General features: G+C 50.6%; 2 protein-coding genes across 4 annotated transcripts; one reads left to right on the top strand and one right to left on the bottom strand.

Moving 5' to 3' along the window:
* Positions 1–214: 214 nt before the first annotated feature.
* Positions 215–6,477, top strand: CA14 (carbonic anhydrase 14). Of its 2 annotated transcripts, none has more exons than XM_036272490.1 (11): positions 215–1,133; positions 3,049–3,069; positions 4,017–4,196; positions 4,571–4,713; positions 4,934–5,029; positions 5,223–5,289; positions 5,480–5,637; positions 5,735–5,852; positions 6,077–6,097; positions 6,210–6,294; positions 6,414–6,477. In XM_036272490.1, exons 1-11 carry the CDS (start codon positions 1,079–1,081, stop codon positions 6,475–6,477), a joined length of 1,008 nt encoding a protein of 335 aa, XP_036128383.1. In that variant the 5' UTR covers positions 215–1,078. The 2 variants fall into 2 exon arrangements, with proteins under 2 accessions (XP_036128383.1, XP_036128384.1); XM_036272491.1 differs by having other exon boundaries at positions 995–1,133; positions 6,080–6,097.
* Positions 6,478–7,174: 697 nt separating this feature from the next.
* APH1A (aph-1 homolog A, gamma-secretase subunit) lies at positions 7,175–10,765 on the bottom strand. Of its 2 annotated transcripts, none has more exons than XM_036272492.1 (7): positions 10,434–10,765; positions 9,708–9,878; positions 9,464–9,537; positions 9,107–9,229; positions 8,826–8,953; positions 8,318–8,441; positions 7,175–7,704 (listed from the first exon to the last, which is right to left on the bottom strand). In XM_036272492.1, exons 1-7 carry the CDS (start codon positions 10,544–10,546, stop codon positions 7,607–7,609), a joined length of 831 nt encoding a protein of 276 aa, XP_036128385.1. In that variant the 5' UTR covers positions 10,547–10,765; the 3' UTR covers positions 7,175–7,606. The 2 variants fall into 2 exon arrangements, with proteins under 2 accessions (XP_036128385.1, XP_036128386.1); XM_036272493.1 differs by having other exon boundaries at positions 7,194–7,987.
* Positions 10,766–11,970: the final 1,205 nt, after the last annotated feature.

Genomic DNA, 11,970 nt, shown 5'->3' with positions numbered 1-11,970 from the left:
TTAGTATCCCTTTCAGTGACAAAAGCTGCCCTAGATCTGGACTCCCTGGGGAGGGAGGTGGCTGGGTCTGGCAGTTGGAGCCGCTGTCTCCCCATGGTGCTGCTGCAGCCCCTCCCCCACTGGGCACACAAATGGGCTTTATACAACAAACAAAACCACCCCCCACCCAGGCCAAACAGGCACGTGGACCCAGGCCTCACCGTGGGAAGCGGGTGGTGTCAGGCACTCCAGACAAGTTCTCTTTGCCTTGCTCTCTTCTTTATTTTCCACAACCCAGGTTTTAGTTCTTAACTTCTACCCTGAATCTCCCAACTCCTCGTTACTATCTCCTAACTCTGGGCTCTTCATATCCCAGGCGAGCTCAAATTCTGTAGAAGATTGGGAACAGGTCCTCCCACTGTCTGCTCCGTACCACCCAGGGAGTTGCTCCTCAGAGGAACTAGCTGGGGAATGAGAACCCAGCGTCCCACTGAGCAGGCTGGATTGAACCCCAAAGCCCTTCTTCCCTGGCCCCTCCCGCTCCAGGGGACACCGGTCTGAACAGTATCTGTGTGAAAAGCAGAGGAGAGAAGAGCTCACCCCAGCTGGGCTCCTGAGCCAGGGCCAGGGCTCCGGTGAAACGCAGGACTGGGACGCTAGTGCTCTGAGCAGGGCCATCCTGCTCGCCTAATCAGCTATTTAAGGAGTTGTTGGCCAGCAACCCAGGCAGCCCCGCTCCCCATGTACACCTATCCAGAGCCACCTTAAAAGCAGAAGGCAATTGTGAAGTCGCTGGCCAGCAAGTAGAGTAGAGACTGCAGAGGGAGATAAAAAAGAGAGGGCAGAGAGAGAAGGCTGTGAGATTTGTCCTGGGGACCTCAAAACCCGCGGTAGCCTACTGAAAACCAACTGTCCTGGAAGCCCACAGAGACACAGAGACAGCAAGAGAAAAGAGATAAATACATTCCACTTCAGGAATATCTCTCTCTCTCTCTCTCTCTCTCTCTCTCTCTCTCTCTCTCTCTTTCTTTCTCTGCTCTGGTGTTCTGGTCCTCTGGTCTCCAAACTCCCAGTACCTTGTGCTCCTTCTGAGGATACCATGATGTTCTTCATGCTCCTGCTAGAGGTGATTTGGATCCTGGCTGCTTTCGGGGGTAGGTACATCCGAATGCCTGTGTCTGTCTGTGCTGATATCCACTTGTCCTTACGCAAGCTTAACGGGAGAAGAGGAGTGCAAAAGGAAGCATAGGGGCTAGAAAAACAGACTCAGGCGATTGGGAGGAAAACAGAGGGGTGTGGGGGAGACCACTTTCCTTCTTTTCCCTTTACTTCCCAGCCCTGCTGTTAGTGAGGATAGGGGAAAGCCAGTGGAGGCAGGATGGGTACACACACTCTGGAATCTCTGTGCAAGCTACAGATTCTCTCCAGAGCTCTTTCCCTCACTGCCCTAGTCCCAGGCAGCCCTCCTGGCCTTCTTTATTTACGAACTCCTTCAGTTAGGGAGCCAGAGAGCCCTGGAGTGAAACAATAAAGGACTATGGTGGGGAGGGGCATACCCTATGTCACCGCCTAACTTAGATCCTGATCCCCGACTATGAACATCATGGCCAAAGTTCCCTCTGAGTTTATGGAATGACTGATATCCCAGTTTTTCCCTGAATGCAGTAGCAATGATAGTCAACACTGTTGGGTCCTTTACATTTTACAAAGGACTTTAAGGAGCTCCCAGGAGCTAAGGAGGAACTCTTAGACTGAGGTGCTTTAGGAGCATCCCCAGGAACCCCGCCCCTCATTTTTATATTTCCTGTGCCTCGAGCAGTACCCAGCACACAGTAGGTGTGTAATGAAGAGCTGTTGGAAGAACAGGCTGAAGGGGGTTGTCTAGAGAGCAGAAGTGGAATCCAGATAGGATGATGGGGAAAAGAAAAAATATACAGGGAAAGAGTCCCCAGGAAGAGATGTAGAATTAGTGTGTTCAGGATTTGGTGGAGGGAAAGGGCAAGGCTGTCCCTACAGAGAACCAGAGACTCAAACTGAAGGGATGTCCCACTGTGCTGGTGAATGAGAGGCTGCCTCCTGCACTCCCTTGGGCTGCTTTTCACTGCTGTCTGAAGCGAGGGATGGGCTAGTGGACGAGCCCAAGACTGAGATCAAGGATATCTTAGCAGTCTGAGGAATTTAAGGGAATAAAAGAGAGAAAGGAAGAAATTTACGATTTTTCTCCAAAGTTTCTAGCAATTTGAGTAATGTAGAGATAACCTGCAAGGACTCCCTTTTCCCCTTGAAGCAGTTTGGCCCTGGGTGAGGTGAGGGCTGGACCAGCAGACCCTCTGCCTTTCAGCCCCAGACAGGACTGCAGAGAGCCTGGCATGTGACCCAGCTGGCAGCTCTCTTTTCCGCACACAATGCTTCACTTTCATCCTGTCTCTGCCAGCCTGGCTGCCTGTACCCACCCACCACCCTCAATGTAGAGTGGACCCTGGCCTGACTCCTGCCTTCCCTAGCCATCTGGGAATCTAGGGAGCAGAGGCTCCTGGTGATGAGGAGTTTCCTTTAGAGTGACTGGGACCAGAGGGAGGAAGTTAAATGTTCACTTCCAGCTCAGTGCCTTGATTCCTGCAATGCTTCAAAGCAAAGGAATAATCTCTCTTCTCCCCTCAGTAACACTGCTTTCCACTCTGAACTTCTTTTCCCTCCCCTGCCCATCCCTTTCCTCCAAACCCCCTGCCCCCACACCTCACCTCAGCCCAATTTTCTAAGTGTTAGATTGGCTTGGCACAGTCCTGGGGAAAAGTGAGTGTTGGGTAGACTACACACTTGGATCCAGGTTAATTTTAGTCTTCAGGCTTTATCTCTTTTCATTTCTCCTCCCCTTTTACACAGCAAGCAGGAGCACAGCCTGGCTGGTGATTTTAAATAGGCCCCCGACCTTTCCACCGAGGTGTCCAGTTTCAGGGCTTCCTTTGGGAAGTGCTGGAGCAGAGAGGGAGGTGGCGTGGTACAGAGTACCAGAGGGAGGGCTCTGCCCCAGGCAGCGCTGGCTATAACTCAAATTACTCTGCCTTACAGGTCAACACTGGACATATGAGGGTGAGAGCTGAACCCAAGGCCTACCTACACCCCTTTCACACTGGGACCTCTTCATCTGGCAGGAAGATATTTGTTGTATGGTTTCCTTTAGCTTCTCACCCTAGCTCCTTCCCTCCCCCATCTCCTCATGCCCTAAGTTTTGGATATGTGACTCCTAGACCCTGTTCTAATCATCAAATCCCATACCTCCTGATTCAGCAGAAAAGCCAGTTATGTCCTCAGTTTGCCGGATGAGGGAGTTGGGGTGGAAAGAAAACTGGATAGAGAAAATGAACGATGAGCTTAGCTGCCAATTCACCTCCCAGCTCTTTCTATCCTAATCGATTCTACCCCCAACCTGCATTTGGAATTGGGACTGAACTTGAGGTCAGGGGTAAGGCAGAGGCTGGCAGGATAGTTTGTGATTCTGGTGGAGGTGGAACTCAATTCCTTTGAACTTCTGATTAATAACGTAACTGAATTCCAGAATCAATGCAAGGTCCAGTGTGAGAGCAAACAGCAAATGAAGAAGTCAGCAGATCTAAATAACAAGGCCACTTAATAGGGAGTCCCAGAGACCCTGCCTCTCTAGGATCATTTTTATTTCTCCTATTTTCCTGCTCCTACTCTAATGCCCCCTTGTTGGGTATATAAGCACTCTATCTAGCCCCTCTTCCTCTCAGTCAGCTTTCTTGTCCTCAAACTACAGGTAAATAAAAGTCACTAGCCCCCATTTATCAGGAGAGCTGGAGATCACCACTGCCTCAGGGTAGGTGGAGGGAACGGAAGCCTCAGGTCCAGCAGGGCCTCCTACCTCGCCCAACCCAGCTGTACAAAACTGGGGTCTTCACCTGGGGTGGAAGGAAATGCATTTCTACCTCCACACAGAGGTAGCACTTGGTGGGGGGATTGCTGAAGGGTGGCTGGGGCTGGAGGGCGGGACAAACGTCTGTGGTAACCTCCACCAGGCCCACATGGTCAACACCACTGGCCAGCCTCTTACCCTGAGTGTGGAAGCAACGCCCAGTCCCCCATCAATATCCAGACAGACAGTGTGACTTTTGACCCAGAGTTGCCTCCTCTGCAGCCACACGGATATGACCAGCCGGGCACCAAGCCTTTGGAGCTGCACAATAATGGCCACACAGGTAAACACCCAGGCTCTAAGGAAGTAAAAGCTCCAGTTCCAACCTTACAAGTCTCTCAGGGGGAAGAAGCATTCTCCTAATTTCTCAATTCAGAGAAGGCTTCCTCTATAAATTTGGAGATGTGAGAATGGGGAGGAGGCTCCTGTGGGCAGGTGGAAACTGAATGTCTATGACCAAGCTCTATGGGTAGATTAGTTTAACAGCATCAACTTGATCTTCACTGAGACAGGTATTCTAGAAAAGCAGTGGCCTATGGGAAGAACTGGTGCTATTGGTGGAGGAAGACTGAAAAGTCTCTCAATTGGTGGCAACCCAGGGGTGGGGATGTGCCCACATTCCTCCACCAACCCCAGCTTGCTCTCTTTTCCCCACAGTGCAACTCTCTCTGCCTCCTACCCTGTATCTGGAAGGACTTCCCCGGAAATATGTAGCTGTCCAGCTCCACCTGCACTGGGGTCAGAAAGGATTCCCAAGGGGGTCAGAGCACCAAATCAACAGCGAAGCCACAGCTGCAGAGGTACCAGGAAGCGAAGCTTGAACTAGGACACGGTTACAGGCATGGTCGGTGCTAGGGAAAAAGAGGATCTAGAAACTGACAAAGTCATACCTGGAGAATAATGCCAACCCTTGTGGGACAGATTTATGGCATGCTGAAGGTGGTGGTGGTGGCTAAAGTCAAAGCCTTTGGGAGGGGGTAGTGAAGAAACATTAAATGATTCCATTCCCTCTCTCCTCAGCTCCACATCGTACATTATGATTCTGATTCCTATGACAGCTTGAGTGAGGCTGCCCAGAGGCCTCAGGGCCTGGCTGTCTTGGGCATCCTCATTGAGGTTAGTGGCCCCCACTTTGCTTCCAGGTATCTCTTCACTCCCTCTGCATCCTTCAGTCCTGTTCTGCCCATGACTGTTGTTGGTCTTCCTACCAAGACAAGTCAGCAACCATGCTGACTATTTATTCTCTACATGAATATCTTACTCTAAACATGGACTCATGTCAAACTCCCTCCTTTCCCTCTCCTTCCAGGTGGGTGAGACCAAAAATCCAGCTTATGAACACATTCTGAGTCACTTGCATGAAATCAGGTATAAAGGTGAGCCCTAAAAATCTATTTTAGGACAAAGTAAGATTAAACTTCAGGGACACTTAAAAAAAAAAAAAAGAAGACTAAGAGGCCTGAGATGAGGGAGTGAGTTAAGAGGCCAGGAGTTTCACTTCTGGGAGCCCTGTCTAGGTAAGCTAGGGTGCCGGGAGGAAGATGATCCTGGTCTGTTCTCCCCCAGGTCAGAATACGTCAGTGCTTCCCTTCAGCCTGAGAGAGCTGTTGCCCCCAATGCTGGCGCAGTTCTTCCGCTACAATGGCTCACTCACCACGCCCCCCTGTTACCAGAGTGTGCTCTGGACAGTCTTCCATCGAAGGGCCCAGATTTCAATGGCACAGGTGAGTAGTGGAGAGGCGAGGCAGCAGAAACAAAGCTGTATCCCCAGACCCTTTCCCACACCTAAGTGACATTTCTCCTCTATTCCCACTCTTCTAGCTGGAAAAGCTTCAGGAGACATTGTTCTCCACAGAGGAGTCCTCTAAACTCCTGGTACAGAACTACCGAGCCCCCCAGCCTCTCAATCAGAGAAAGGTCTTTGCTTCTTTCATCCAAGGTGATTGTACAAGGCTCAGAAAAGGAGATGGGAAACTGGAGGGTCTCAACAGCAGGAACTAGGAAGCCCCTGGGAAGGAAAAGAAGGCTAAGAGGGTAAAGGTTTCGAGGGCTCGTTTGGACTGAGTGGCCAGGTGACTTCCCCAGGTATAGAGGCACAGTGTGCTGCTCCCAGCGGGGATGGGGATCTGAAGTCCTACTGACCCGAACTTTCTTCCCTTACAGCAGAATCAGCGTATACCACAGGTAAGACAGCCCTACCCGGCTGGGGTAGGGGGGAGGTGTTCCTCAGTGAGCAAGGAAAGGACTTGATATCTGTCAGTCCTAGGCTGACACCTTCCATCTTTATATCTCCCAGGTGAAATGCTGAGCCTCGGAATGGGAATTTTGGTTGGTTGTCTCTGCCTTCTGCTGGCTGTTTATTTCATCGCTAGGAAGATTCGGTAAGGTCCTACTTTCTATTCCTCTAGTCCCTTCTTTTCTACTGAAAAGCATTCTCTTATTCCACTTAGGAATGCTGCCTAGGACACAAGTCATATCCATGAACCATTCCCCCTTCCAGGAAGAAGATGTTGGGAAACCAGAAGAGTGTGGTATTCACCTCAGCACAAGTCAGCGAGGCATAGACTCCCTCTTGGACATCATGGATGCCTTCCCATCACACCTGTCAGGGAGCTTCTAGATAGGGTGCAGGGACTGGCCAGAAATACTGTAGAAGAAGTAGGCAGACACCCCTCCTTCCTCCAGACAGTCATAGAAGGCTCTCATTCAAGGAAGGACAGCTGAGCCTTCAGTCTCTCAAAACGTAGATCAGGAGACCCCTACATTGATAATGCAGAGGGCAAACTGTATTTAGTTGTAGGGAAGTTGGAAATGTGCTCCAAAGTCCCCCACCACCTCTCCTTTATGTCCTTTTCGCTAGATATGGGCAAGATATCCCCTTAGGAAAAAGGGCTGCTGTTTGGGGGGTTATATTTTTGCTCAATATATTTGGAAATTAAAGTTTCTGACCCACCTCTGGCTTTACCTTTGGGACTCTTGAGAGTGGGAGAGTTCCTTAATCCCTCAGGTGGCAGAGGTGGGCAAAGGATAGGGAAAAAGAAACATGGGTGAGTAACTTCTTTTGCCCCAATCCTGGAAGGAGAGACCCTGGAAATGCTTAACCCAAAGTTTCTGACATGTAAAACCACCAACCCAGATTTCTGCCCTTGCACCAAACCCAGGCTAGGAGGGGAGCAGAGGTGCCAAGTTAAGAAGAAGGTTGGACAAGAGACTTGAGAGGACAGAAATCTCAACTAACATGTTATCCTCTTCCTTAAAAGGCACATTCCCCCGCAATTATAAAGTCCTTTTTATTAGTCAAAATCACAATCACCTTGATTAAAAGGATGGGACATGCCATCCTCAGCAGAAAATGATACAGTTTATAGAAAACCTCCCCACCCCACCCCCACACACCCCCAATTAAAAACTAGAAAAAAATCTGCCCTCCTTCCCTACGATGTCATGGTAGGCTGATTCTTCCCGTGGCACTGCAGCTCTGGAGTGGGCCAGTTCACCACAGCACCCTCCACTTCACCTCGGGGAGAGGGATGCTGGTGGTCAAGGAGGTTAAAACATTAGTTCCAGTAACACCAGTTCCCAAACATGCATTTCCTTCTTTTCCCCCAAGGCCTGGGACCATGGGGAAAGGGTGACAGATATGAGCCCAGCCATAAGGAGCAATCTGAGGAGGGAAAATATAGTCCAAGGAGGTTAGAAGTCCAACATACCTCCTCCCTTTCCCTTCTCCAAAATGAAAAGAAAAAGGCAGTTTGGGGTCTTTATCACACCAAAAATTGTTCCCCTCAGACCTGAGAAAAAAAAACAAAAAGTCCAGTCTGGGGAGGGGGTACTAGGAAACTCAGAGCTCATCTAACCTTGAGCCTCCATTAATTTAATCTTCATAGCAATGGCTAAACTAGACCCCTTTTCTTGGCAACCTGCACTGTCCAGAACTGGAGATGGAGAAATACAGAGCGAGGAGATCAGGGGAGCACCCCAGGCACAGGGGTCCCCCGCCCAGGTTCCCTCAATCCTCGGGTGGGATGCGCAGGGCAGAATACACCATCACCTGACTGTCCTCCTGCCGTCGGCCTGCAGAGGGGAAGGGAGGTGAGTCTTGGGCAGGGTGAAAGCAGACCACTGACACATGGAAAGTCCTGGATAACAAAGGGGTCCCCAGATAGTGGGGATAAGTACAGACTGAAACCCACCAGTCACTGACTGGCTGAACCCAGGCTGCTCCTGGTAAAGCCTAAAGGTCTCCAGTGGACAAAGCAAAACCCTGAAGGTGGCAGGACAGACTGATGAGAAGGAGACAGAGAATGGTGAACAATGCACCCGGGCTGGGGCTGGGCTCAGTCATGGGCAGTGGGCAGACAGGTGGGATCTGTCAGGTGATCAGTCCAGGTAGTCAGTCCTTACACGAGAGGCTGCGCTGGATACTTCGGAGGGACCCTCCAGCTGTAACGAAGGCCCAGAGCCCCATGGAAATAGTGACTGCATAGATGGGCAGCAGGCTGGCCTCGTACCATGGGTTCAGGAATGTCTGAGGATGGGAATAAGAGTAGAAAAATGGTTAGATTCTCCCTCTGCCTAATCCCCATGTACTCTTTGTGCTTTTGATCCAAATCCCCCAGGCCTTTCCTTCAGAGCACCACCATCTTGTGATTAAAGGGACTTCTGATTTTTAGCTTCTTCAGAGATTTCTGCCACTCCTGCTCACCTCAGGCCTGACAGTTTGGCCAATCCATTCAAACTCCTCCCCAGAGAAGGTTACATCACTGATGCTGAAGTGAGAGACCTCTAAAGACTCACCTTACTGCCTGCTCCCAAGATAGGTTTTAAAATGTTAAGAAGTGAAGATATAGTTCCCCTCCATCCAACTCACCATTAAATTCTTTTCTGACTCAGGCCCCTGTCCCTGACTCACCAGTCCTGATGTCAGTAGGTGACTCCCAACCACCAGGCCCAAAGTCCAGTACCGTCTCCTCTCACAGGCATCAAAGAACACAACTCCCCAAAAGGTATGAAGCAGGATGATGGCTGCTGTCAGAAAAGCTGCAGGGAGGGAGATGGGGATGAGATACATCCCTTATCTTCTCCCAGCCTCCTGAGATGTTGAGCCACAGAAGTCTCCCAGGGAAGGCCAATAAATAAGGTCAGGGCCAGGATGGATGGGGTATGAAGGCAAGATAGAAAGTGGAATCTTACCTGAAGTCAAGAAGTAATAGGGTGAATCTCCATGGATCCCAACCACACCTGGCCCAAGTGCATCAGCCAAAATATTGATAACTGAGAAGACACCACTGATGATACCGAAAGAAAGACCAGAAACTGGGGGGAGGGAAGGTCTCATCAATGTCAGAGATCACTATAAGCTGATTACCAGTGATCCCTCCCCAGTTCCAGTCACAACTCCCCACACCTTCTCTCCCTCCAGACCACCTCTCCCTGGAAGTCAGATATTAAGGAAGACAAGTAGCCACTTAGAACATGTGGATGTTTAGAGACTTCCCTGGGAGAGGGGGGTGTCCAACACCCTCCTCCAGTCCCTCTTCCCTGGCTCACCATAGGCCATCTGGCGGATGGAGATGGGTGATCTTCCGTCCTCACTCAGAGATGCTAACCCCTCATCTGCCTTCCTGGGATGAGGTGGGGTGAGGTAGGGAAAACATGAGGGAAGGCAGGAATGTTCCTTTCCCTTTAATATCCTCCCTTTGTGCCTCCTCTTCCAAACCACCACCCAAAGGTGCCCCACTTCTCACTGTGCAATAATCTGCCCTTCTCCCCTCCAAACCATCCATTTTCTTACTTAAGCAGCTTGTAGTAGGCAAAGCGGAAAACTTCCTGTAGAAGGACAGAGACCGCAGCACCAAATATCAGGAGGCCATACTGGAGCCGGGCATCTGACGGGTCAGTCACATGGACCAAGATGAACCAGACCACAGAGGCCATGAGCAGAGAGACCAGCCAGAAAAATGCCCTGAGGAAAAACAGGGGCAATTAGACAGGCAAGGGTAGAGGCAGCCAGAGAAATCATGGAGGGGAACTAACCAAAGCTGCAGCATGAAAAGTGGAAGTTAGACTTCCTGATGGTCAGGGACATAGGGAGCAAATAAGATAGGTGTTTCCACCAAGGGAGTCTATAGGGCTCCAGACGCAGGGGATGGGGTAGAGATTGATTTAAAAGTCTTCAGAGCAATGAAAGTCAGAGTGTGTGAGCACAGTAGGGCGAGATATCCATTCCTGGATCTTCCCTTAGGGCCGCCCGAAGTCACCACAGCCCCCTCCCGAGTCTTGGCCTTGGGCCTCCTCTGACGTCGCCGGAAGAAGTATAGGAGGAATCTGGGCGATCCCTGGAAGGCGGAAACCAACTGCGGAATGGGGGAAATCACCCAGAGCCCTGACTCAGCCCTTTCCAATCTTCACCTCCGACTTGTCTCCCCCAACTCTGGCTCCCAGGCTCGCCCCAGTTCCATCAGCCCCTTCTGGATCTCTCTCTTCGGCGCCCTCCTGAATCTCGCCGACCCCTACTCACCCAGCGACCAGTATGATGACACGAAGCGGATCCCCAGCCACCGTGATCAAGAAAAGCGCAAAGGCCGGACCGAAAGCGACAAAAGTGCATCCGAAAAACACTGCGGCCCCCATTGCTTGGCAGCTGGGGGCGGGGTGGAGGCCTGGCCAAGAGAGGAGAATGGAGGGGCACGCCAGCTAGCGAGTCCGCGTGGGGTGACGACGCGACCCCGTTAGGGGCGCGGTGCAATGTCACCCCCGGACCCCGGGGAAGGGGAAGGGGGGGCACCGAAACCCCAAATACAGGTCCGCGCGACTTCCTCTACGGAAGCCGAGGAGGGGACAAACCCCTGCCGCAGCCCCGTAGCCACCTCCCATCTGATCCCCTCCCACCCCCATGGCCAATGGGGAATCGGAGGGGCGGAGCGCAGGAGGCGGGGCGAGGATGCTGGAAACTGCAGGAAGTTGTAGTCCTCCAGCCCTTCTCAGCTAAACCCTCAGCTTCGGCGCTGGGCGTGGCTCAAGCGGGTTTAGAGGAATTGGCCGAGACGGGGACTGGGCAGGAGTTTCTGAGTTCTTTGGCGCTTTGGCTGCGATTTCCTTTCGTTATTTTGTGGAAAAGGGTAGTAGCAATCCTACCTCTCTCTACTTGACGAGCTGCTTCGGGGGGAAGATCCTATTGGAACCTAAGGGACAAATACTGTACGAAGAAAGCACAGGATAGAGGTTGCAAGGAGATAGGCACCGGTATTGTTCTTACTTGAATGAGAGGAAATGGGCTAGAGCTACTGCCTAATAGATGAAGGTTAGACTTAAAAGTAGGAGCTCTTTGAACAGGCTAGTATAGAAAACATGCAATACAGTGTAGTATTATCGCCAATGAACCTTAATCGGTAATGATAAGAGAATCAGAGAGAAGGAAAGGGCGCTTGGAGAGCAATATTAGGAAGGAGGTTAGAGGAGATTCAGAATTAAAATGGTAAAAAGCAATTAGAGTGATGATTGAAGGAAAATTACTCCCCACCCCCACCCCCTCTCAGTCACTCAGTTCTTTTTATGTCTTACTTCCTATCTTTCCTGAAATGAACCTTGGTGGTTTCTTCTTCTCGGGCTGGGAGTACTGGCAGGGGCTACATATTAGAGTGAAATAAAGAGTAGGAGAGGAGGGTACTGTACCCTCATTTGGATGGAGGTGGGGTTAGTTCTTAGGGAGGATTTTTAGGCAAAAGTACCAGGATAGGAAAGTGAGGGAATCTGGAATATTGTTTTTGAGAGAATAATCAAAGTACCGAAAAACTGTATAAGTTGTTCAAGGAGAACCAGGCTTCCTTTCATTCCTGGAAGTAAGTGATTTATGTTTTCTGCATATATATCCACATAAGTATTTTATTTTATTTAGGAAATTCTGGAAAGGAGCTGAAGGAATAGATTGTATAGTTTACATGGAAAGTCACCAAGCAAATCCTCTCCCAATAAGGCTGAAAGGGAGGGAGCATCCTGGCCAGTGCTCAAGATTCTAGTGTGTCTTGCTTCTGAGCCTAGCAGGCCAAGTCAGGGGA

This window comes from Molossus molossus, unplaced genomic scaffold (genome assembly GCF_014108415.1).
Source record: "Molossus molossus isolate mMolMol1 unplaced genomic scaffold, mMolMol1.p scaffold_m16_p_20, whole genome shotgun sequence".
In the NCBI taxonomy this organism is placed as follows: Eukaryota; Metazoa; Chordata; class Mammalia; order Chiroptera; family Molossidae; genus Molossus; species Molossus molossus.
Note: the sequence above shows the minus strand (reverse complement) of the source record. Positions and strands in the feature narration are given on the sequence as shown.